Source organism: Balearica regulorum, chromosome 23 (assembly GCF_011004875.1).
Source record: "Balearica regulorum gibbericeps isolate bBalReg1 chromosome 23, bBalReg1.pri, whole genome shotgun sequence".
Taxonomy (NCBI): Eukaryota; Metazoa; Chordata; class Aves; order Gruiformes; family Gruidae; genus Balearica; species Balearica regulorum.
The window spans coordinates 3,137,382-3,162,941 of NC_046206.1; the positions used below are offsets into that span (position 1 = coordinate 3,137,382).

At 52.5% G+C, this 25,560-nt stretch overlaps 2 protein-coding genes across 9 annotated transcripts in view; both read left to right on the forward strand.

Moving 5' to 3' along the window:
• CADM1 (cell adhesion molecule 1) overlaps positions 1-11,732 on the forward strand; it is a 123,709-nt gene extending 111,977 nt beyond the window's left edge. For 4 of the 8 annotated variants that reach the window (XM_075774429.1, XM_075774432.1, XM_075774433.1 and 1 more), the window contains 2 exons: positions 8,813-8,944; positions 9,904-11,732. In XM_075774429.1, the coding sequence (XP_075630544.1) occupies positions 8,813-8,944; positions 9,904-10,022 (251 nt within the window). In that variant the 3' untranslated portion in view covers positions 10,023-11,732. Of the gene's footprint in view, positions 1-996; positions 1,051-3,048; positions 3,130-8,812; positions 8,945-9,903 lie in introns of all 8 variants that reach the window. The other 4 variants (XM_075774426.1, XM_075774427.1, XM_075774428.1 and 1 more) reach the window with 2 other exon arrangements.
• USP28 (ubiquitin specific peptidase 28) overlaps positions 130-25,560 on the forward strand; it is a 176,141-nt gene continuing 150,710 nt past the window's right edge. The window contains exon 1 of the mRNA XM_075774398.1: positions 130-136. The gene's annotated coding sequence lies outside the window, so the exon portion shown is untranslated. The remainder of the gene's footprint in view (positions 137-25,560) is intronic.

Genomic DNA, 25,560 nt, shown 5'->3' on the forward strand with positions numbered 1-25,560 from the left:
TTAGGGCGAGGTAGGCAGATAGATGTAGATAGACACAGGCGGGTTTCGCTTGCTGCGTTAACTCTCGGCTATTTCACGGAAAGTCCGCGTTTTCGGCAGCCTGCCAGCTTTTCCCAGGGACCAGTGGCGGTGGTGCCTCTTCGTGGGAAAACAGGGGTTGTTCTGGTTTTGGGTTGGTTTTTTTCCTTTCCTTCAACACCACCTTTGCTTTGGCAGCCAGCAGCGAGAGCAAGTTATCGCAAGTTTTCCCAAACAGAATAGAAAAGAAGGGCTTTACAGACAGCGTTAGCTGCCTTCGGGGGGTCATGAGAGGGTGTCTCGCCTAACTGCTTTATCAGCTTTGAGGATAGATACTTTTTTTCCATAAATGCATCAAATTTGGGAAAGCGAAAAACAAAAATAGCGTTTGTCAGAATTTTTTTTTTTTTTAATTTTTTTTTTTTTTTAAATTGCGGAAGATGCAGCCCGCAGGCCGCACGTGCAGGTGCCTTACAGTTTTGAAATGCGATCACCAATTGCTAAATTGCCGGGCTTGTCAACATTACCAAAACGAGATTGATTTTTCTGGGAAATTGGAAGAAAATTTTGCATTGCTGAATGTATACAGGACCGAAATCGAACCGGACTAAATTGGGAAATTGCCCCCCAACATCCCCCCCCACACCCCCCCCCCCCCCCCCGATGTCTAAAAGACGGAGTTTGGGGGTCTTTGCATGCTGTTATGAATGAGTGGGTTTGATTCCATGTTCCGTGTGCCAACAGTGTAGACTGAGGAATGTCTCTCTGTAATAAAGGAAATTATTGCAATAATTCTGTCACACCGAGTTCCTCTGCCCCAACCGGCAGAAGGTGGCAAGTGATTGACGCATTATTTCCCCCCCCCAAGCAATTCATCCTCCGTTCTTAAGTGTGTTGTTGTTTTTTTGTTTTTTGTTTTGTTTTTCTTTTTGCCACCTGAGAAACGCAGAGAAAAATAAGTTTGTTTTTACTTGTAAGGCTTTACTCAGTTGCCCAATTCGGCAGAGGAGCTGGACTATGGGGATCTCTCAGGTAAGGGCTAGTACGTAGGTAAACCGCTGCTCTTCTACGCTAGATACTGGTTCCACTCTGATTTCTGCATCTTGGCCATGTCGCATTGTATAGTCGCTGTGGTTGTAGCCATTCCTCCAACGCACGGTCTGGCAGCTTGGATGTACGCTGGTTTCCGTTGGGATTTTTGCCCCCGTTTTGAGGTTTTTTTGGTGGTTTTTTTTTTTGTTTTAATTTATTTTGGCACCCATGCCTGTGCGGCAGCCTTGAAAACGGGGCGGGAGGCGCGCAGAGCGGGGAGGCTTTCTTTTTCGGGCTGCCTCCCGGCCAGCCGGCCGCAGGGTTTTTTCCGAACGCCGAGTTGGAGGCGGGTTGAGTTGAAACACCATGTTTGCAAAACGCTCGACTCTGCCGTATTGTGTGAAACCATCTTTTTTTTTTAAAAAACAAAACAAAACAACACGCAGCCGGTGCTACGTCGCGGCTGCTGGGTGATTTCCCTTAACACCAGTCCCAGATTTGGGATAAAAAGGAGGCAGACGTTTTATCGGCAACGCCGAGTAAATGGTTTGCACCCCTCTGCGTCCACGCCGAACTGGAAAACTTGGGTTAAATAGGCCCCTCTGGCTGGTCCTTGCGAATTAGCACGGACCCTGACCAGAAAGAAAAGCATCTGCAGCGGATGCGGTCAGTACCTTCCAAACGGGGGTCGTGTCAGGGGTACAGGTGCCATGGAAACCCCCGGTCCTTGTGTTTTGCCAGAGTCTTCCTAAGTGTTTTTAGAAATTCACCCGTTTTTGGGGAGTTGGGGGTTTTTGGGGGGTGGTTTGGTTTTTTTGGTTTTTTTTTGCTCCCACTTTTCGGAGCATCTCTGCAGCCTGGTTTTAGGAAGATCCCTGCCCGGGAGGGTTGTGGTCCAACGCCGTTCCCTCTGGGGGGGTTTGAACACGGAGTGGAAGGTAACGCCCGAAAAGCAAAGCCCCGAGTCCTCGCCTCGTTTCCTCCCATCCGATCCGATCGGCAGCACCCCTTCCCGTGAGCCACTATAGGTACGCTTTGGCCAAGAGGTTAGAAATGATTGCTTAATTCGGTCTGTCTGCTAACAAAACACCCGAGCAATACTAACAATTATTATTGCAGGCCTGGGCCAGATCTCGTAGGTAAGAAGCACCAGGCGTCCGTTAAACATCACCGTGTGGATGGGAAGTGATCGTTTTGCTCTGCTAAGCTCTTACTTGCTTTTCGAATGTTTTTTTTTTTTTTCAAAGAAAAAAAAACCAAAACCAAAACCCCGCACCTCTTGGTGAATTGAAGAGAAGAACGGGGAAACGATTCCGCGATGCAATTTCTCAAACTGGGTGTCTGCTAGCAGCCCTGCCCTGCCAGCGGCGTGGCTGCAGAGCAGCCTTTTTTTTTTCTTCCCCCCCCACCCCGAGCCCTCAGATGCAAAGCCGGACTTTCCCAGAAACTTTACGGAAAGCAGCGCCAGCCCGGCTGCTGCCGACGGCGAGCGGAGGAGCGAGCGCCCTTTGTTGCACCACCACACACCCGGTTCGGAGCATCCGTTCCGACTGCTGGTGGTCAGTTCGGTTGCTTGGGTTTGGGGGTTTTTTTTCCCTCAAAAAAAAAAAAGTCCAAATTTTGCTTGTCGCTCTCTCGGCCACCCAAGCATGCCCGAAGGGTAACTGTACCAGGTGTGCCTGTGTCCCTAGAGAAGGAGCCGTGGGCCCTTCTGTCCCACGAACAAATCTCTGCCCTCCGTCCCATAACCCACGCCCAGACCTCCGGGAATCTCGAAATCAGATCCCATTTGTGGACCAGGCTCGGCAAACACAGGGCCGTCAGCCGGGTGGTCCAGGTGAGTGCCGGAGCTGAGCTCTCCATCGGGAATGCCGGCCTGCGCTCCGGCAGGACCGGGAACACGGGGACGCAGGGACACAGGGACGCCCCGGGCGGATGGCGGGATGCCGGACGCGTCGGTGCTGCCGCGGTGGTCGCTCAGTGTGCTGTTCCTTGCAGGTACTCCCGTCCCGCTAAACGCTTCGACGGAGGCTCTGCCAACTGTGCAATTAAGTAACGCATCCCTTCCCTTCCGCCCAGGTAGCTAGTTCCCAGAGCTGTGTTCGCTTTTCCCGGTGTGTCCGTGGTGCTCGCCATCCTCCTCTTCCCCTCTCTCTCTCGTTCCCAACGTACAGAGGCCGTAGGGTGCGGAACGGGCTTGGCTGGTTACGCCGCGGCGGCAGCGGCGGCGTTTCTCCAGCCCGGCGCAGCCTTGCAGGTGGGATTGCCGCCACGCTGGGAATGGCTGGGGCAGCCTGCTAGACGCGTGCGTGCGTGCGTGCACACGCGCCCGGATGGGCGTGCAGGCGCCAGCCGCCGTGTGCTCTGATGGCAACGGTGCGGCGAGCCTGGTTCAGCCCCTCTGCTTCGCTCGAGAGCGTTGCTATGCCTCTTGTAAAACGGGGGGCGGGGGCGATCAAGCAGGGCCAGCGCAGCCCTTTTTTTTGATTAACTAATCAAAACCTGATTAGCACCTCCGTTCGAGGGGCGATGCTGATGAATCAATTGCTATCGATCGCGAGCGGGGCTCCCTCGTCTAGCAGAGAGGAGTCCGAAGAAACAGGCGGGAGGCATTGAGCGCCTGTCATAGCGATTAAATTTATTAAAACAAAGCGCATCATGCTTTATGAAGCGATCTCAAAACGGGTCAGCGAAGGGGGAGCTTATTGATCAAAGAAGGATGAACTCCTCGAGTTTCTCTGGCTTACGTTAGGCCAAATTCCATTACGACAGGACAAACAGGTTAAGACTGCTCTTTAGCAGCCCGTCGATAAATTAGGGTAGGGGCAGCGCGCTTAACGCCACTCCACGGTTAACGAACGACGTCCGTGCTCGCCCTGTCCTGTGCGGGCAGCGGTTTCTGTGTCTTGCAGCGTTTCTGCAACCACAAAGAGCCTCTGCTTCCCCCAGCGCCCGGCTCCTGGTGCCGCTCCATCCTTTCGGGAACCGGGTTCCGCAAAGAAATTGGCCGCCGGCTCGGCGGGGGAAACGTTAGCGTGAGCCGTGTGTTTGAGGAGCAGTCGGTTTTTCAGAAGCGCGCGAGTGACTTCAGGCCGTTCGCGCCTACGTCGTGGTGGCACGCGGGAGCCTAAGTCACGGTTGGCGTGTCGATCGTTGAACGAACGGAACTTCCTAACAAGAGGAAGGAAAGATCGCCGAGTTAGGAACCCTTCCGAGAAACTGGGGGAGGTTTCCTTTTCCCTCCCTCGGTGCAGATGTTACATGAACAGCCGGGAAGCACGGCAGCGGTCAGCGGAGGCGGCGTGTGTAAACGCCCGCACGTTGCGCCCGCGTGGTCCCGCGTGAATAGCTTGAAGTTCATTTCCACCCAGAAACAGAAGATAATTTTTTTTTTTTTTTTTTTTTTTTTTGCGGGAGCACAGCAATAAATCCAAGTACGCCCAACTTAACGTTGGTACCACATCGCCACAAAATTCTCCATCGATTTTTTTTGCCGTGGCGGCACAAACGTGTGTAGAACAAACATGCAGCAGGTGTTCAGCCCGAACGGGGACGGGGATGGCGGCGATGGAAAGGCCATCCCCAGCCGGGCTTTTTGAGCTCCACGGGGCCCCAAAATTCAGAATCCGCTGCTCTGACCCCCCGGTAGGTCTGAAGCTTTCCCGGTGGCTAGAGCTGAGGTCTAAAATACCGGCTAGTACAGGTCCAACCTCATCTTAATCTTGAGATGCTGCCACTTATAAAAGCATGGAAGCTAGGATATACGTAGCTGCATATATATCTTTTTTTTTTTTTTTTTTTTTTAAAGCCTCATTAAATCAGAATAGAGTGGAAACTTTTTCTTGAGTAGCTGGGCAGAGAAGAGCCTTCCCTCTGCTAAACCTTGCTGTAAGCGCTGACCCACGTTGTTAGGACACTGCTAGTAAAATCTGCCGGTTTTTTCCGCCGGCTCTTGAGGCGGTCCACAGAAAGATATTTTTAAATGGCTACATCTGCAAAAATGTTAGAAAACTTGAGGTCATGAATACGTTCGCTTTTTAAAAAGTGGCTCCCCCAACAGAAAAAAAAAATCAAAAAACCACAAAACCCACCCTAAGAACCTGCAGGTTGGAAACGCGGGTGTTAGATCGGCGTTAGCACGGCGACGAGGAGGAGCCCGGGCAGCACGCCTTTCTTTGCCGCCTGCGTCCCGGGACAGAGAATTGCGCTTTTTGCTTAAAGGAAAACTTCGGGGTTTGCGTTCAAGTGGTATAATCTCTTTTTTTTTCTTTTTTGCTGATTACGTGAGCAGTTGGCGAAAATAATCAGCAAAAACTGGTTTAAAGCCCCCAAAGTCTCTTGCTGGCCCCCCCGCTTGGAGAGGGACCGCGGAGCGCGCTGCTGCCGTCTGTAGATCTGCCTCCCGTGCCGACGAGTCCGGAGCCGCGTCGGAGAAAATCCCGGTGTCCCTCCTACGCGGGGCACGGCCGTGCTATTCTCTCGGAGGAGGCATCACGGCAGTTTAAAAGAAAAATAGATTTTTTTAAAAAAATTTTTAAAATTTTTTTTTTCTCTCTGCACGTATCCAGCTCTTGCGAGGGGATTGTACCCTTATCGCCGCAGTTTTCCTTTAAGGTGCTTTGGTGTCTGGCAAAGCACCGGCACACAAAATTACGTTTAGCTCAGGTGCAGAGTAGCTGCCGAGTAGCACCGTAGGCGTCTTCACCTTTCCTTGCTCTTCCCTCCCTCCTCCCGCTCCCACCTGCAAAAAAAGAAAAAGAAACACAACCAAAAAGCCCCCACAAGCCAACCAGAAACAAAACGGCAAGAGAGAAATTCTGACTGTTCGATTTAAAGGCCAGCGTGCTCCGATATATATTAACATCTTAATGGGAAAGCTCTGCGTGTATACATTTACTGCTCCCTGACAAGAGGGAATTAAATGTCAGAAGGATTTGTAGCATCTATAATTGAATTGGTGCTGAGAAAAGCAAATCTTAAGGAAGAATAACATATCAGGATTAGCAAATAATGTGGCATTTTGTCAGTTCCTGCCATCTCCTCTCTTCCCTCTTCAGTAATAAAGTTGTGATTTCTTTTTTAATCATAGATAGGAAGCGGGAATAGCTTTGGTGAATCGGAGACAGCATTTGAAAGCAGATTCCGGCTTTTAAGGTCAAGTCTCTCTCTCTCTCGGCACAAATTTGAGGAGTTACTCTTTGCTCCATAGACCCGACGCTGTTGGGATTTTGGTTTGGTTTTTTTTTTTAATTGCCAGAGAAAAATCGCGAGTTTTCGAAAATTTGGGCTTTTCTTAAAGACCGCAGGCTGTTTATCTTTGGAGAGCAAACCGATGCAACAGGGAAAAGCCACGAGGCAGACTTGATTTTGCTCTAAGTGCCAGCAAAAAAAACCAAAACCCAAACAAAAAGCGCGGCACGTTTATTTTAAGCCAGACCTCCCACCTGTTTGGGCTGCGGGGCCGTGCCACAGGCAAAAGTTTGAGTAATGCACCATCCCTCCCGCGCAGTGAGATGCCGAGAGCCATTCCCTCCGCTTGCAAATATAAATATAAATATAAATATAAATAATATTAATATATTAACATATTAAAAGATAAAGATAATATAAATATAGTACCGGGTAAGGAGAGCACGCTGTCGACTGCCCCACGGACTTGACGTTAGGTGGCTGGCACTAGACATCCTCAGAAGATACTCTGTTTGTACTTGGTTCGTAAGCACGAGGATGAGCTACGTAGCCATGCGCGTAATAAAAAAGACTTGCAGCTGGCGCTTCGCGGAGGTCTTTTTTTAACGGAAATAACAAAAAAACGGCCCTGCCTGTCCCAGCAGAAGAAATCACGCTTAACGCCCCAGTCCGGGATGCTCTCCTTAGTGCAGCCGAGTGGAACCGGGTGCCGAGTTTCTAAAAACAAAATTAATTTTTTTTTTTAAATTAAAAATCCGGAGTGGAACTTGTCTACAGCGGCTGTTCGTTGAGCTGCTGTAGGGAGAGTCGGTCCTCGGAGGCGGCCCGGCATTTGCGGTGCTGCAAGCCGCGGCGAGGAGGCTCCTGCCTTTGGGAGTGACTCGAAGAAGCCCTCAAATGGGTTGGTTTGGGTTTTTTTTTTTTTTTATTGGTTTGGGTTTTTGGGTTGTTTTTTTTTTTTCCCCTTCAGCTGTTTTAATTAAAGCGCGCTTTGTGGTGCTCTTGGTCACGAGTTATTTACTCGGGTGCCTCAGTCCTTCATCTCGGAGCAGAACTGGAAATATCGATAGTGAGCGTAAATCCCCGGGCTGCTGCTCGCCAGCTTTGCGTCGGGTTCAGGCTCCAAAGAAGAGCACCCATTCCCTTTAGCTGTCGCGGAGCTGCACGCTTGATCGATAAACTTCAAATATTATTAGAGGCGGGGGCTTCAGAGATTTGCTCTGTTCTTTGGAGGGAGACGGAGATAAATCTTTCTTAAAAATTGACTTGCATTCGCACTCTCGGTCTTCCCGGGAAAAGGCATTTCTCTTAGGTGTCTGGGCGACCGCACACGGGACGGATTTATGGGCCGTGTGCTTCTTGTAGTGAAAGATTTAAATGGTAAATCCTTCACGTATGACTTCACAAATCATGTAAAGTTAAAAGATTTTTACCGTTTCTGTTGCTGCCGCGCTTAAATTGTAAGGTATGGCCGGTAAATCATTTTAATGGAGGTGTCGCGCTTGACTCAATAAAAAAAAAAAAAGGAGAGAGAGAGACAATGGTTTAGCTTCCATTCCAAAATGTTAATGTATTAATCAAGGGGAGAATAATTGTTTGGTACCGCGTGTGATAAATCTCGGTTGCCATAAGGGTTGCAGCGAGGGTTGATGTAGCCGCGTTCCTAAATTAAAATTGTTTACACTGCTGTACGTTCATTTTACACGGCCGTAGCTCATTCTGGGTTCATTTCGGAGCCGTTCCTCCGCCGGAGAAGTCATCCCTCTCCCGGGTGACGACGTGCTAAGGGAGAGGCGCTTACCAAAGAGAACTAATTGCGCCGTGAGGAGCTGAAAGAAACGAGCCGAAGCAGGCGGGGGCACGGCACGGTTCTCGCTGGCTCGCTCGCCGCTTTTCAAGAGGTTTTTCTAGTTCGGGCTCGGAGTCCCGCGCCCGTGGGCGGCAAGGGCTGAGCGGCGAGGGGCTGCGCTGAACGACGTCATCTGGCGACGTCGGGGTGAGCGGATGGCGGTTACGGGCGCTTGCCGGCGCCAGGTGGGTTGGCTTTTGGTCGAGGAGGGGTTTTTTTCAAGTCGAAATTTCCGTGTGCAGCGGGGCGCTCGGTAACGGTGTTTCTCCGGAGCTAAGGGAGGTTTATGTTCCCGGACTGTGCGGCTGCTCCCCGCCCCCCCCCGTGGAGCTTGCCATTTGGGGAGCATTCCAGGGAAATTCCCCCCAAAATCCCTACACCCCCCCCTCCCCCCCGCCAACTCCGTCTCTCCTCCCCCTCTCCCGGCTGTCTTCCACGTGCGTAGTCGTAGTGCTGCTGCTTCTAGCGGGAAAACACCTTTTTTTTTTTTCTTTTTTTTTCTTTTTTTTTTCTTTTGCAAATGGAGCGGCCAGATCAGTTCGGCTCCGGACCGAGTTCCTCCGCCCGAACTCATCTGTCTGGAATAGCTCCATGCCTGATCCCTTTTCCTTCTGAGAGCGCGAGGGCGGCTTTTCCAGTCCCGAGAGCAGCCGCAGCCAGACCCTTCGGACTGCAGCGTAATAAGTCCCGAATTCTTTCTTATTCCTCTTCTGATCTCAACAGATTCTCGCGCAGGTGAGGAAGGGGCGATACGGAGCGTGGACCACGCGGTGGTTGGTGGCGTCGTGGCCGTGGTCGTGTTCGCGATGCTTTGCCTGCTCATCATTTTAGGGCGATATTTTGCCAGACATAAAGGTAAGAGAGAGACCAAAAGCGGGGAACAAGGGGGTTTGGCACGTCTTTCCCCGCGGGCGGGATGCTCTTCTGTCCGATGTGAGGGCTCGCTCTGGACAGACGTCTCCCCAAGGGGCTTTGACATGGTGGGAGGAGGAGGAGGAGGAGGAGGGCTGGAGCAGCAACGGCTCACCCTAGACGCAGACTTTTTTTTCAGTTACCATCTATAACGATGCTCGGAGCTGCGCTGCCTCGGCTCGTGCCCCGAAACTGGCAGCCGGCGCCTCTGCACAGGTTAAAACTGGAATTTGGGCATCCCTCTGCAAAACCCCGTCGGCCCGAGCCGATCGGCGAGCGCCGCGCTCTCTCGTTTTTCTGCCAAACGGCCCGTTTTTGAGAACTGGTTACGACTTTCAGAGCAAGTCTAAGCCCGCAGGCAGAACTGTGACCGGTCCCCCCATATGTGTGTTTGTACGGAGGGGTTTAACGTTAACTGGGGTTGGGTGGGGACGTGCGGGAAAGCTGGCACAGGCCGAGAGCCTGGTGACGGTCCCAGCCGGGATGGAGCAAATAACGTTGAAGAGCAGAGAAAAGAGGGGGTTGGAACAAAACCACAACAACCTAAAGCACATTAGGGGAGAGAGAAAGCCCAGATGAAAGCTTTGTCTCCTTTAAGTAAAGCGCACGAGACGCAATTTTACCGGTAATTGCGGGCTTCTGAGAGGGGGAAATCGCTGTGACCCAATTTCTTTCCTGAGCGAGGCGCCGCAGAGCACGACACACGCGATGCCCGGTGCCTGGGCAGCCCTGGGGACCGCGGGAGCGCCCGTGCCGGGCAGCGTCGCTGGCATTACATTTTTGTGCTTTGCATATTGTTGTTTGGGGGGTTTGGGGGTTGTTTCCCCTCCCCCCCGCTCGTGGCTTCGTGGCACCTTGCGAAGACCTCCGCGGAGTCACGCAGCCTCCCGCTTGCCTTTCAGGTACGTACTTCACTCACGAAGCCAAAGGAGCAGATGATGCGGCCGATGCAGACACAGCCATCATCAATGCAGAAGGAGGACAAAATAACTCTGAAGAAAAGAAAGAGTACTTCATCTAGAGCAGCCTTGGTTTCTATGAGGTGTCCAACCGTGGACGGTTACTACTGGCCCTATTTAAATGCTTAGAGAGACAGTGATATTGGAAGTTGCAACCAGCTTGTGTCTTTTTCTTTCTTTCTTTTTTTTTTTTCCTTTTTTTAAAGAAAAAAAAAAAAAGGCAGATGGGTGGAGAGCCGTGAGGCTGGGAGGGTCCGGGATTTGCCGTGTAAAAATATTCCTCGTAAAGTACACTCTGCTGTTCGACACCTCAGTTTCTTTGGGTTTTCTTTCTTTTGGCCAAGTCCGGCTTGGATTTAGTTTAGTGAAGTCATTTGCAGAAGATTCTGTGCCTTGTTTAATTTCTGTTCATCGGGGGGTCGGCGAGGCTGGGCAGAAGAGGGGCGTCTGTGCGTTAGATCCCTTCGGGTTTCCGTGGCTCGTCGTCGTTTCCCCTCTCCCGTTTCTGGAGTTGCCTGCTGGGACCCCTCGGAGTCAGCGGGTTTCTTCAAGGGTGGTTTTCTCTCTCTCTCGTCACCGTTTCCCGCTCAGAACTCGAGCTCACCGGAGGAGAACCAGCACGTTTTAGGTTTCGTAGTTTGCGCTTCACTGCGCCCATCTCCCGTCCCCTCGATCGTCGTCGTGAAACGCCTCCACCCCCCCACACACACCCCCACCCACCCACCCCCAAAGCCGGGACCCGCGGAGCAGCCGGACGAGCCAAACGGCCTTTTTCTCTACCCACTAAGCAAAACGTGGGAATTCGCCTCAAAAACAGCGGCGCTAACTGACTTACAAAGCCATAGGTGAAAAGGAGAAGCTAGGTGAATTAGAGCCGTAAGTGACAGGTAGCAGACCGCGATGAGAAGGCGGTATTAAAATTATAGATGCTGAAATATTTTTTTTTGGTTTTTTGTGGTGAGCAGTCTGGGATTTCCAGCGATACTTCTTTTTTTCGGGGGTTTGGTTTTGGGGTTTTTTTTTTCTGTGTTTACGTGCAAAAGGTATGCTGATTTATTTAAGGGAAGCATTAATCTTAGCGTCAGTTTGGGTTTATTTTTTAGTGGTTTCAGGGGGAGCATTTTCGTGCGTGGTTTTTTGGGTTTGGTTTTGGGGTTTGGGTTTTTTTGTAACTGTTGTTTTTGGCAGAACCGTAACGATGCAGGAGTCCTTCGGGAACGGGATGGCCTGACGGCAGAGAGCGAGTCCATTCTCCAGCAGTATTCTGTCTTTCCCCTTCCAGCGAGAAGCACCTCGCAGAAATTTCCCCTTTTTGGTTTTTGGGGTTTTTTTAAATTATTTTTTTTAAATTTTTTTTCTTTCTTTTTCCCCCGAGCACGTTTTGTCGAGCGCAGCTCTGTCCCGAGCTGTCGGCACCATTTTGCCGAACCACGCCGTGGTGAGAAGCGGTCGGCGTCTGGGAATTCGGGGAAGGTGGAGGGGGGGGAGGAGGAGGAGGAGGCTTTTTTTTTTTTTTTTTTTTTAACTTTTTTTGGTAACCCGTCGTCGGTCGCGGGATTTGGCATCCTGGTTTTGAGCAGCCCATCTCTGTTTTGGAAGTGTACAGTAGTGCAGTGTTACCGATGTAACTTTGACTTACAATGTTGACATGTCTCAGGTTCATGTGTTTTTGATTGATTGGTGTTTTCCGTCTCAGGTAGATTGCAAAGTTTCGGCCCCACGCATTGGAAAAAAAATAATAAAATAAAATAGTTAAAAAAAAAAAAAAATAACGGGATAAAAAAAACAGGACGTTACGAATTTTAGTTGTATATCGGTTTATGTATTTTTTCTTCAGTATACAGTGCACTGTTTGAAATGTATTGTTGAGTATTCCTTTGTACAGCTTTAGATCACTAGGACTTCGAAGCGTGAAGAAAGAACAACCTTGTTTAAAGGAGTATTACGAATGAAGGACGCGGAACCGATGATAAACAACCTTGTTCTTTATTCACCCGGCCTTTTTTATTTTTTTCCCCTTAGGCCAGTTCTGTTTTAAGGTGTCCATGGAAGATGTTACAGTGTAAGAAAACGCATATCCATCCGTTCCCATTCACATTTTGTATCGGTTCACGTATACCATTTTTACAAAGGAAAAGAAGTACTATAAAATATCTGTCTTCTTAATAAAAAAAAAAATTAATGTTACAAAACTAAATCTCGCCTTGCCCCTCTTTATCCCCCGACGACGCTTTTGTCCTCTCCCAGCCAAAGCTAGTTGCGTCACGCGCCGCTGATGTCAACGGCTTAGTCCAAAGCGTACAGGATTTTTTTCCCCAAACCGCCCGGGACCACGGGGCAGCACCTGAGCCCCGCGCCCACCCCAAAAAGGCCGAGCCTCTTGCCCGGGAAGGACCTGAGGAGGCTTCTGTGCCTTTCTCGCTTACGACGAGGACACGGCGCCTGCCGCGGGCGTTAACGCTTTCGCGAGTTGCGGAAGCCCTTCGGTCCTGATCGCACAATGGCTTTATTAGGTAGGTGATACGACTGCTGGTTTTCTAACTCATTCATTCATTTATTTATTTCAATCAAATACAGCGAGGAATTACTGCTTGAACCCGGTAAACGATTCTGACCTGTGTAATTACCGCCTTTGCCGTTGCTGAACGTCGAGGCTCGGCGCGCGTGCGCCGCATCAAGTCGTTAGCGACGAGGGCCGCTGTAAGTGACGTCGGGCGAGGACGTACCTGACCGCCGAGCACAGGGATCGAAATGCACTTTGCGGGTTAAAAAAAGCCAGCAGGGAGCTGGGGCAAGGCGTGACCACGCGGCTGGCAGCATCGATCCGCGCCGGCCAGTCAGTTCTCATCAGAGGGCCCTTGACAACGGGCTAATAGCTTTTTCTGAAGATCCAATCCCATTTTCTAGGCAGCGGCCAGTGGCGTGCCGCCTGGGATAATAGCTGCTCCGTGCGGCATCGATCGGGCGGGGACGTGCCCCCCACCCCCCGCCAGCGTGGGGTCCTCGCCGTGGGCCGGAGGGATGCAGCGATGGGAGGCGATGCTGGGACCAGTCCCCCCACCCTGGGTCGGACTGGACGAGGCTCTAAGTCTGCCGGTTCCCCGGCGATTTGCAGCAGGTTATCTCCCCCCACGCGCACTACCCTCCTCTGAGCTTGCACAAGCGCTGCTTTATCGGCGTGCGTCATTTCAGCAAAGGGAAAAAACCAAATTCCAGCCCCAAACTCCCTACCCGGGCCGATGTTTTATCATCTGAATAAGTACATTTTGGTCTAGCGGCCGATAAAAGTTTGAAGTGGCCTTGTCCCATTTCAAAAGGCAGCCGTACAGACGTTCCCCGCTGCACGTCACGCATCTTTCCAGAAAAGTGTGAGTAGCTGGGGGTGCGGTCGGTTTGTAACTGAGGCTTGTGGCGAAGGTGGAGGAGAGGCGATTCTGCGGGCGGGCAAAGCCCCGCGTGCCCCGCTGCTCTCTTGCACGCTGCGGAAGCTTTAGTGCCGTAAATAAACGTGGGTTGAGGAAACAATGTGTAGTTAGGGAAACAAACTTTAGTTAAAGAAACTTCAGTTAAACAAAGTGTAGTTAAGGAAACAAACTTTAGTAGAAGAAACTTTAGTTAAACAAACTGCGGGTAAGGAAACAAACCTTAGTTAAAGAAACTTTAGGTAAGGAAACAAACTTTAGTTGAAGAAACAAAGTGTAGCGAAGGGAACAAACTGTGGTTAAATACCTAAATGAGAGCAAAGCGGGGTCCGGCAGCTGAGGGCAGAGGTGCTGAGAGCAGCCCCAGGCTCCCCTTGCAGACCCCGTGGGACGGGGCCGGTGGCCAGCCCTGCTCCCCCGGCACCTCTGCGCAGCCGGAGCGGCACGGAGCAGACGGATCCCGGGCTCGGGTCTGCTCGGGACGTTTTCCCGTCCCATGTAAGGCTGCTCCTTGCGTTGTCCTCACCATTTCGCTCCGTCGCCTGCTCGCAGCCGGGCTGATGGCCTCCCTCGCTCTGCCCCGAAGAACCTGTCGGCGCCTCGTACGGCCATGCAGGCACTAACTGCAGAGCTCTTCCGTCCCTTTTCCCTGTCAGCCCAGGCTCAGCTCAATCGATAGCTGCTTTAACCCGCGTGTCGCTGCCGAGCTTCCCCATGCTCTCGCGCTCCAGGCTCTTGCCCTGGTGTGTGGGAAAGCAGCGGCACTGTCCGTAACAGACCTGGCAGAAGAGGGAACGCAGAGCAGAAATGGAATAGGAATGCCGAATCGAGCTAGAAAGGAGGCGAGTAGGTGCAATTTAGCGGTTCCTCCACTCTGACATCAAAGGCGGGCAGGGTCTGTCGGGGCTCGGCAGCCCCAGCGTAGTTTGGGGGAGCTCTGACCTCCGGATAAAGGGAGCTGAGCCCCTTCAGAAGAGCGAGGGTGTTTGGCAGCCCCATCACCCTGCCTGTCTGCCCTCGGACTGTGCTGTGAGCCAGACCCGCTTCTGCCCCCCCCAGCTAATGGCTTTGACGAGCTGCTTGAGGCCGTCCCATGCCCGGCTCCCAATGCAGTGAGCCCCCTGCTCCCGCGAAGCCTGCCCTGCCCCGCTTTGCTGAGCCAGAGTCTTTCTCTCCTGCTTGCGTTTTGCTCCCTGCCGGGTCAGGAACGTTTTCTCCATCTCGGAGGTACAAAGAGAGACGGAGTCCCTGGTGTTTAAAAAGATCCCGAGACACAAAGAGCTTGCGAAGAGCAAGGGACTGTTTTAAAGGCGTGCCAGCGGTTTCCAACGCTCCGTTCGACCTCCGCAGCTTTTCTGGAAATCGTGTTTCCCTCCAAGTGGCTCGAGCGAAGCCTCACCCCGTGTCCCGACAGTAACAACGTCGTCCTTCACGTCTCACCCAGTCCCCGCGGGCTTGCTCTCGGCATTCTTTGGGGTGAGCGGGGTTCCCTCCCCTGTCCCGACAAAGCCGCACAAAAAGCGGGGTTCCTTCACTGCCCATAACACTCCCTCTGCAGCCGGGGTGCTGGCGGCTGGTTGTTAACGGTATATATTTGGGGTATAGACCTTCGGCTTGGATCCCCTGGGTTAGGCACCTGGCAGGCACCTGCCCCGGGAGCCCTTGCAACAAGCAGGGAGAGCAGCGCCAGCGTCACCTCACCCGCCGGAGTGCGCTCTGAGCAGGCACGCGTGAGACGAGCAAAAGGGAGACACGACGGCCTCCGGGAGCAAAGGGAATATTTGATCACACGCTCTCCTCTCTCCTCTGTTCTCCGGCCTCCCTCGGGGCTGGCACCTGGCTCGTGCCGGCACCAGCTTGGCGGCTGCTCCTCAAAATGGCATCTCGGGAAGAATTTTGAGAAGCCTCCAGCCTGCTACTCGGTGCGCTTGCCTTCCCCTGCTCCTTTGCACCCTCTCTCAGTTTCCACCTCCTCTCTGCTGTGTTCCCGTGCCCACGGTCAGCTTTCTGTTTTCTGCCCCTGCCTGCATCCCCAGGAGCTCCCTGCCCGTAATCAGCCCGATTACGTCTGGGTAATCTTCCCTTCTCTGGGTAGTGCTGCTGTTGAGCAGGAGCAAGGAGAGCGGCGGTGCTTTTCTGTGGCGAAGAGAAGGTGTACGTGGCCTTGATTGCAAATGAAAAATTAAGGCCCCGTGTCTTGCATTCGTTCCTACTTGATTACACACCGGTACGTAAACAAATCTTCGCCCCGTTGCCTGAGGGGTGTCAATGATCTACCTTTGCTTTCGCTCGCCTCCCCTCCAGCAAATCTATAGCGCGTTTAATCTGCACCGGTCGCTCTCCTTGGTTTTTAAATGTCTAATTTGCTGCCGAGCGCGACTCCAATTCTCTCTCCGCACCACCGCTTCGAGCCTCCGGCTCGCCTTTGCCCCATTGCTTCTCTGCTTTGGGGGCGGGGGGGGGCTTTGAACTTTTGGGGAGAGGCACCCGCATCGCTCTCCGGGGCATGGGAACAGCGCGGCCAGCATCACCCCACCCGCGTTAGCCACCCTGCCGGGGCGGAGCGCTGCCCTGCCTGCCCCCCCTGCCTGCCCCCTGCCCGCCCCCCTGCCTGCCCAGCCGGGGCCGCTTCCTGCCCGCACCTGCGGGTACTTAGTGCGCGGCGCAGCATCGGTCCCGGGGGTGCATGGACAGGGCTTTGCAGGTAAGGGCGGCTCGGGATGTGCTTGGGGGGGCTCGGGGTGTGCCTGGGGGGGCTCCTCCTCTCCCGGGAGGGTGTCTGTGGAGCTGGGGGTGGGGGAGGCCGGCCGTTTATGGGGTGCTTGCGGTCGTTTGGGTGTTGTGGCAGTGGGGGGTGGTTTCCCCGCTTGCTGGAAAAAAAAAAAAGCAAGAAAGCTGGAAAAAAAAGCAAGTGTAGAAAAGCAAGCCTGGGAGCTATGTAATTTGGGAAAAAAAAAACCCAAAACCAGCGAGGAGCGGGAGGGAAATTAAATCTGCGGTAGGCTGGCAAGGGCCGGGGTGGTTGGTGCGCTTTGGCAGGTGGCGATGCGAAGGGAAAGGAGGAGCGGGAATCGCTGCGGGCATCTGACCCTTTGCATGTCTGCTGGAAACTCCTTACGGCTCTATCGGTCTGGCCGGCAGCCTTGCCTGTTGGGGCTGGCAGGGGTGAACGCAGACCGTGCAAAGCGTGCGTGTCAAAAGCCCGTGAGGTGCGGAGGAGCTGTTGTTACCCGCAACAGTGAACCCGTGGTAGTGAACGCGTGCGCGCCGGCTGGCCCAGCCTGTTTGTAACGCGCATGTGAATCGCGATTAGTTGTGTGCAGGCATCTCTGTGATGGAGGTTGTGTCATGACTGTGCCTGAGCACAACCATTTGCTGCCTCCTTTAAACCATTTTAACCAGTGTGTCCGATTCCCCGGGTTAAAAAAAGAATGTTTTTGGCAATCTTTTTCTTGTACCTTCCGCACGTGCTTTATTTGGTCAAAGGGGAGAAGCACTCGCCACTTGCCCCTGCGTACGTACAGCTTGCCCAGAACTGCTGGGCAGCCAGACGTGTTCGCTCCGGCCTCAGCGACAAGCTTCTCTCCCAGCTCGAGTTGCTTCTAGCACGCTTCTCAGGGGCACGTGTAAGGTGCGCTTGTGAGGCGAGTCTGCTTGGAGCGAAATGCGTTTGCGCTATCAAACTCCCCGTAAAACTCGCAAGATGTCTTCTGGAGTGTGCACGTGTGTGTGTGTAGATATATATATGCTGGGTTTTGGGGTTTTTTTAATACTCTCCTGAGATTTGAGGCTTTTCCTTCCACTAGCTTTTATCTAGTCGTGACTCCTACAATATTTAATCTTTATCAGAAACTTGTATTTATTTTACGGGTCAGTTGTTCATCCTTTTCCCTTGATGTTCTCGCTGGCACTGGGTAGCATGGAGAGAGAGCGAAAAAAATAGAAAAGGGGAGGGGAAAAAAGAAAGCCCTGCTTTTTTCTGCCCATCAACATTTGTCCACATGACAGGCAAACAAATCGGAGCTCTGAAGGCTAATAGCGGGGAGATAAATCTGGCAGAGAGTAAACTTCCATCCCCAGCCAGAGCGTTTTCGGGAGGACAGGAAGATTGCAATCCCCAGCTCGGGCCAGGCTGGCGCACTCCTCTCTTTGCATTACCCTGTTATGCCAGGGAGTCCGGACACCGGCATCATTACGGATGCAGCCATGACCTCCATCAGTCCGAGTCCAGCATCGGGGCCCCGTAGAAAAGTTTGGAGCTTCGAAAGTCCCAGTGTCTGACCAAAAGGCGAAATACCTGCTGCTCGTTCTATCTAGAAAGCCTTCACTCAGAATTGAGATGAATAAAAGATTAGCGTCACAGGGGAGAGATGGCGCCGAAGGTAAAGGTGATCCGCCGAATTTACTGCATATACTGCAGAGACATAAAGCAGGAGGAGATAAGAGCTACCTAGGCTTCCCAAATCTCTTTCAGAGATCCCCTGTGCAGCCTCTCACCCTCCTTGGGCTGCAGAGGAAGAGGCAGGCGGGGGAGCATCCTTCAGAGGATGCCCTCACCCTTCCGAGGACGCCTGCCTTGCTCGGGGAGGATGGTGCACGAGGGGAGCAAGACCCCGGGGCTGCTGCCGGAGCGGGGACTTGGAAGGAACGATGATGTATTATTTGGGGAGATAAAAGCGCTTACAGGGTTTTTAGACCCTACGTGGTTGAAAGACGATGAATATTTCATGTCTGAAGCACGATCTGAAGTGTGGGCAGGCAAAGACTCTTTTTTGTCCTTCTCTTTTTTTTCCTCTTTCTTTCCTACCCCCCTCGCTCCTGCTTTTTTTTTTTTTTTTTTTCCCCCAAAGCCGGGAGAAATCTGTTGAAACGTTTATCAGTAAATCTGTATAAACTGGCTAAGCGCTGCGAAGAGCTAACCTGCTGCGCGCTTCATCCCGGTTTTGAGGGAACCGGGGTGGTGTAGCACGAGCTGGAATAACAGACCAAGCGTCGTCTGGAGACAGCTAGCCCAGATATGGAGGAGAGACATTTAAAAATCCTCGTTTAAGCGAAGGCAACGAGAGGGCTCTTGGGTAGAAGGAGAATTAATTAATCTCGTTCCTACATAGGTACTTTTAATTAAATGTAAGTGCGTGGTCTTTTTGAAATTACCGGGAAAAAAAAGTATGCGGAAAAGAACCCGTGCCTTTGTACACAGGGGGAGGATGGGGGGAGTGAGGTTTGTCTTGTTTTTGAGAGGAACGTGCATCGCAGGAGGAGAGCTCTGTTCTGCGAGAGCATGCACCGAACTTCTCCTCCCTTTCATGGCGATGCAGCGAGCACGGCGGCGGGCACGGGAGGCTCCCTGTGCGCACGAGTGGATGCAGAGGAGTAAGTGCATCTTCCTTCTGTGAGGTCTCCAGAGACACGAGGAAGAAAAGCAACGACTCAGTTTTCCCCATCTGCGCCACGGAGGTGGCACTGACAGCGCTGCCTGGCTGGAGACGGCTAGTCACCTGAAAACCCTGCCAAAACCGGTTTTGGGGTGGGTTTTTTTTTTTTTTTTTTGGTCACTTTGGGCGCAGGTAATTGCTCCCTGAAATGCTGGAGAAAAGCAGAACTAAAAGCTCCGTTTTATTTAACTCGCTGAAACGGGATTTCTTCCCGCATCCCGCGAGCTCCCAGCTTCTTGAGCGTGGCCTGGATCCTCAGAGCAGCAATACTTGGGGGGGGTGGGGGGGTGAAGCTTTACCTCCCGCTTGTTACCAAGCTCTCGGAAGAAGTTGGCGATGACTCCCCAACCCCTGGGAACCCAAAACGCCAGCAGGTGATGGACGGGCACGACCACATATTTACAAAGAGCTGGGGTTTGACAGGCACGGGGGAAAAAAACAAAGATGGAAAAGCTGCCGCGATTTGCTAGGTTCTGCTCTCAAACATGGGGGGAAAAAATAAAATAAAAAAAATGAAGCCCTCGTTGCAGCAGGGGCTGCTTCGGCTCTTGGCAGCATCACTCTCCTGCTGCGCGGCCGGGGAGGACCGTGCTGCACGGAAGAGGAAGGTCCTGCTGTGAGGGTGCTCTGGGAGGGGGGGGAAAGGCACTTTCTCCGTACGCTTTTCCTGGAGGTTTCTTCCCTCACCGCCCCTCTCCTCGTTGGGGTGGCTCCATGGGCACTGGTGCGCGGGGACGGGGTCTCGCCATCGCCGTGTCTTCAAAACGGGCTGGTTTTCAGATGCGGTCCTGCCTAGGTCGTCTCCCCCGTTGCGGCAGCCTCTCAGGGTCTCCCAAAAATCCCGTCGGAGGAGGGGCGAGCGCCGTTGCACTGCCGAGGGCCACAGGGCCGGGTGAAAACGAGCCCCAAAACTGAAGACCGGGTTCCTCCTTCCCAGCGTCTGCAGGCGCACCAGTTTGCTGGTTTTACCCCCAACGCGGCCGCGCAAGTGGTTCGGCGGGCAGCTGGGGAATGTTTTGCAGAGCGTTTGCGCCGGCCGTTTGCTACCCATGGTTTTGGAGCCTGCAGCAGCTCGTACGGCGCTGCTGCTGTTTTCCAGCCGGATGACGAAACTGCCATCAAGAGAACGGAGATCAGCAAAAACTGTCTCTCCGCAGATTTAGTGAATATTTGCTGGAGCTTCACGGCTCGTCTGAATGTTTGCCGGTAAGATATGGCACTCGATTGGCATATAGAAGTTGAGTTTAGATACCGTGGTGATAGAAATAGCCTAGAAACCTGAACGCAGGGAAGCAGGATGCTTGCGGTTACTTTCAGAAACCTGGCTTATCTCTTATCACGTTAACTCGGGAGCCCATCAGATGCCCCAGAGCGCCGTATTTCCTCACCTAAAAGCCGGTTACGGCATAGTCCGTCTTTTCGGAGAACGCGGCGTTATTGCCTGTTCTGATTTCAGCAGCGCAATGGGCTTGTTTGTGATGTTGAGCTGCAGGAATAAATCTGTCCCACGGATTAGTCGATGCTCACCAGAGCACCTGCCTTAGGAGACATTTGCCTTTATCTGGTCAATGGAGAGCGACTCGGACCTTCAGAGAGCCGTTATCACCCGCAACCTGCGTTGCCTGTGTCCTTGCTGATGGATAAAGCGTTTCTGCCAGCGCGAGTGACATTCCTCACCGTGGGCGTAGTGGTGCTTTCCACCCAGGAAGGTGGCTGCTGGACCCCATCCGTGGGTGAGCAGGGATGTGCTATGGTCCACCTCCTTTGGGTGCTGGGGTTTTTTTTGTTCCTGGTTTTTTGTTTTTGTTTTTTTTTTAAATTTTCCATTTTAGAGATTTGTTGTACCAACCACCAAGCTTAAGGAACACATTTGGCTTTTCCCCAGGACTGGAAATCGCGTTGCTTTATTATCCTGTCATGTTTCAGTGAAAGGTGGGAACGCGGGTCTCCGCGGTCGCCCCTCGGAGTGACAGGATGCTAATGAATTGAGAAATGGCTGCGGACTCTGCCGCCCGCGTCACGTCTTCATTAGCATCCTTCTCCCGGAGACCGCTGTGATTAGCGTTGTCACCACAAACAGGAAACGAATGAATAATAATTGCCCGTCTACTGGAAAACATTGCCGGCACTTCTGCAGCGATCGCACCTTTCGCTCAGCGGCGGAGCAGGGACCCCGTGGAGAACTTCCAGCCGCAGGGCAGATGCTTCCACGTTGCCTTTGTTAGTGTTTATTCACCAGCTGCTGGCTCTTGACCTGCCGCCGGAACGTTTTTTTTGGAGTTAACGGCTGCTGTGCTGGGAGAAACTCAGGCGGGAACCCGGAGCTTCTTTGTCCGTCCAGTGAGTGGTCTGGTAAAACATCTGCACGACCCCAGATGTGTGCTTGGGCTCGGCTCCCCCAGAGGAACCGGTTGGCTTACGGGAAGGTTCTCCCCAAGGTATAGATCTATTAGAGACCCTTTCCCATCTACGGGGGTGGGGGGAGCAAAATGCCGGGATGCTGACGCGCAGGGTGTACCCAAGCTCTAGGGGGAGAGAGCCTCCATCCAAACCGCCGTCTCAGCCCGTCTGTCCTGCAGCCCATCAAAAAAAAGCCATTAACGAGGGACGTGGCCTTCATCCTCCGGTGGCTGGCATCCCGTGCGCCTCACTGGGTCGTGAGCTCCTCTGGCCGAGGGTTTCCAGTCTAGGAAACCAGACCTGGGAAACTACCCCTGGCCAGATAGGACTTGGAGGTCTACGTCTCCGATGCCAATGTACCCATGCTGCGTCTCTCGCTTTCAGAAGGAGCTTTTTTGCGAGACGGCTGAGTCGAAAGCTCCAGCTTGTTATACAGATGCCGCGCTGTGTGCGCGGCGAGCGATGCGAGGGGAACGGAGTCATCTGCAGTGTGCTGGCACCTGCTTCTTTGAAGCGCACTGAGTAGGGAAAAAATCCCGTTGTATGAAGGAGGCTGAAGTTGCATAAAACCGAGAAACTCGCGGAGGTCAAAAGAATAAATTACTGTAATTTTTAGGCTTTTGTGAGTTGTTTATCTCCTCTGTTTTCAAGTCAATCTAATCAAATGCGGATTTGCCACAATCACAGCTCATGCTAACCTTCACCTGGAGGGTATTAATATGCATGGCGCTCGTTAAGTGTTTGTTTAATTTTTATTTATGGAAAGTAGAATCTGCTAAGTGTAGCTGAGCTGGATGCGAGAGCATGTGCGAAAGACGTGCTGGAACAGGAAGCCAAGGTGGCAAGCGAGCCCGGAAAACTCCCTGATCCGTCATCTGACAGCCCTACGCACAGGAAGAGACCTCGGATGCAGCTGCCGTTGCTTTTTGGGGTGACTGTACAGGCACCCAGAGTCGGCTCAGAGCCTCCCCTGCCCCAAAGCTTACGCTTTAAAAAGGCAATCGGGAACACGGTCGCCCGCGTCGTGCAAGAGCTGAGCCGAGATGCCGGGGGTGGAGGGGAGCAAAGCGGCTCCCTTCAAGCCGCGGAGGGTCTCGGCCACCCCAGGGCACGAAGCCAGTCGTGATTCCCCGCGTCGGCACCGTCGTGGCCGAAGGAGCCGGGGGAGGGTGTTTCGTTTTTCCGTGCAAAGCTGCGGAATTGGCTGGGGTTGTTGCGTAGCATCGGGCCGGGGCTGCTGCCAACGGCTCAACAGTTTGCTTCCATATGGCCAACGCCGCGTTTGGGGAGAAACTGCTGCTTGTATGAACTGCAGCTGAGTTAGGAGTGGGGGGAAACAAAGGGAAAAAGGTTTGTTCGTGGCTGGTCGTCGGTCGGTACAGCGTCCCCGGAGAGCAGCATGGCGTGGGGCAGAGGTGGTAGAAGCCCGGGAGCCACTCGCTCACCTTTCCATAGGCATTTCGTAGACTTTTTTTTGGGGGGGGGAAAGCATAAATAATAATTTCCTGCAAACAGCTCTTATTTGGGAAAGGAAAGAGGAAGGAGGGGGCAGTACGTATGTTTAGCGTATATTCTGCTGCGAGGTCTTTAGGCCAGAGGACGAGTTTCTCCGAGGCCAGGGATGCTGTGAGCGTCGTGTCCGTGCCGACGGCAACGCGGCCCCCGCAGCCGAGTCTCGGGAAGGGTCTGTCGAGATCAACGCAATGCCCATGTTACCTCGGGGAGGATGGGGAAGGGGACATGCCTTCCTCTGCCGATGAGTCCCCGGGACGGCCAGGAGGAGGGATGTTCTGCACCGGGATCTGACTGCCACGATGGTTAGAGCCCGCCTGGGGGGAGTGCTGGAAGGTGTTTGGATACTCCATAAACTTGAAAGGAGCCTAAATAAGCAGGGGGTTATCCCTCGAGCTGCAAGAAATCAGGTTCCCGACAGTCGTCCGCTCTGCTCCACCTATTAGGGGTTCATTTACCCGCTGCCCCGGTGTTGAAAGGGAAGAGCCGTCTTCCCAAAGCCTGCCCCAATGCCGGCGTCACGACCAGCTCTCGGCGTGCAAAGGGAGCAATCGGAAGCGTAATGGACTCCCTCTCCTCCTTACCTGCACGGCGAGTCTATAAATAATAATTTAGCATTCACCTCTAATCTGCGGGCTGCGGAATTGAATGTTTTTACAGCCACCCCGGTGCGTTTCAGTGGTCCGTCCTCATCTCAGAATCGACGATAGAGTCAATATTTGCCCGGGCTTTTATTTTGGATCTCCCTGGAGCAGGCAGTGGGTGGTGGTTCTGCCTGGAGCATCCCCCTTTTGCCAGGCTCCAGCTCCTCGCACAATAGCGGCTGATGGTAATGCTGCTGATAGCAGCCAGCTCCCGAAACAAATCCACGGAGCTGTCTCCTGGAAACCCTTAATGCATTCATAATGCGACTATTTATGTATCTGAATTAAAAAAAAAAAAAAACCAAAACAAAAAAAAACACAAAAAAAAAGAATGGAAAAAAGCCCTAACCTTGGGGAGGGGGGAGCTCGGGGAAGGGAGAAAGGTTGCGGTGATTAAAGAAAGCTCTGTTCATTTGAGTAATATTAACTACGACGGGCATAATGACGACTGTGAGAGCTGATAGAATAGAGAGAAGGCTGAAAATAAAGGGCTTGTATTTTTCCCTGATGTAACATAATGGTCACATTTTTCTTTCACAATGGTTTTTCTGAGATAAAGAACAAATTATACTGATTTGATTGCTACTTAGAAATACTTAAAATTGAAAAAGACAGCAGGTGGGCATGGTTAGGAAGGATGGTTATTTTAGCATAACAGATGCATGCATAAAGCATTGCAGAGCCAATTTTTTAATCGTGAGACCCAAAAAAAAAAAAAAAAATTCCTTTGGAGTCTTTTCGTGCAAGCTGGGGAGGTGAGGAGGAGCGCGGGTGACACGGGGGGAACGGAGGAGGAAGAGCGTGGCGATGGTCCACGGTGCCAGCCGGGGAGGGACGAAGCCTCCTAAATCACGGCCCCGTCCAGATAGTCTCTCGAATAGAATTACGCGGTAGTTTTTAATTATTCCCGCGATGAAAAATAACTTGTTTACTCGGATTTACGCAGCGCTAATAAATATGCCTTGGAAATGACTTAGCAAACCTTAGTCACTTAATAAAAACACCATATATAAAGCAAGCGCATCGCTCGGTAAATCAATTAAGTCTCATTTAATTACTGGATATTACTGTCGGTGACTGGCCGTCGCTCCGATTTGCTCCCAGAACGGACGCGCTTGTTTACAGCTCCAGTTAAGCGCAGTACCCCGCAGAAAGCACCAGGCGTGGGAAGAGCTGCCAAGCAGCCGAGAGCAGCCTGCTCTGCGGCGCCGGGACCTTTGCTTACGCCGCAGAAGCGTTTTGGGGATTTGCATGAATAATCCAGATACGTGGCAAAACTGGTGCAGCCCACCGCAGCGTTAGTCCCGGCTCCGCTGTGCTGACGTTTCTTTCGGTCTGTCAAAACAAATGCTCTCTTTCTCTATGTTTCTGAGCCTAAAATTAAAAAAAAAAAAAAAAAAAAAAAATTCAGACCTGGATCTGCCTTTTTCAGTGGTTTCCAAACAAAACTCCCATCCTTCATTTTGATAGTCCGTCCCCTGAATGGTGCGAGACAGGATAGAAGCAGAATGGCTCATTCCAAAATTTTCTTTCTAGAAAACCTCAGGGAAGTTTCATTTAGCGATAACGCGTATTTTACCTTTCTTTTCTAACGGTATTTTAAAAACCACCTCAGATTCTCCTGGGATAGTACATCAGAGTCTTATCTCCTTGTTGTCACGAACTCTTTGCCCAAGCCCGCCTTGCCTCGGGGGGAAAGGCTTTGCAGGCTCCGCGCTGGCCCCCCGTATCGGCGCGCGTGCGTGCATCACGCCCTGCATTTCGGCAGCGCGGCTGGCGTCGGGGTGCAGCTCCCGGCGCAAGCGGCAGCAGCCGGATTTCGTGTATGTCTGTCTCTCCCCTTCCCTTTTCTCTTTCTTTTTCTAATCCTGCCTGTCCCGGTGCATCCGCTGGGGCCTCCTGTGAAAGTATGGATTTGTCTGGCTTTGGCGTTTAATCCTGAACCTGTCAAGCCGTGTTAAATTTGATGGTGCCTGAAAGGTCTGGTGTTAAGCAAACACGCAGTGGCTGGAGCCTTTGATGGCAATCAGATGGAAGCCTAATCCGAAGGTAACAGGAAGGCTGCAGGGCAAGCGGGAGGAGCAGGAGGAGGAGGAGAGCTCGGAGCGATGCTGCGCTGCCGCTCACCCTGGCACCTCGCACCCCTTCCTTGGGAGGGAAGTCGTGCAGCCCCGTCCTGCGGGGTGT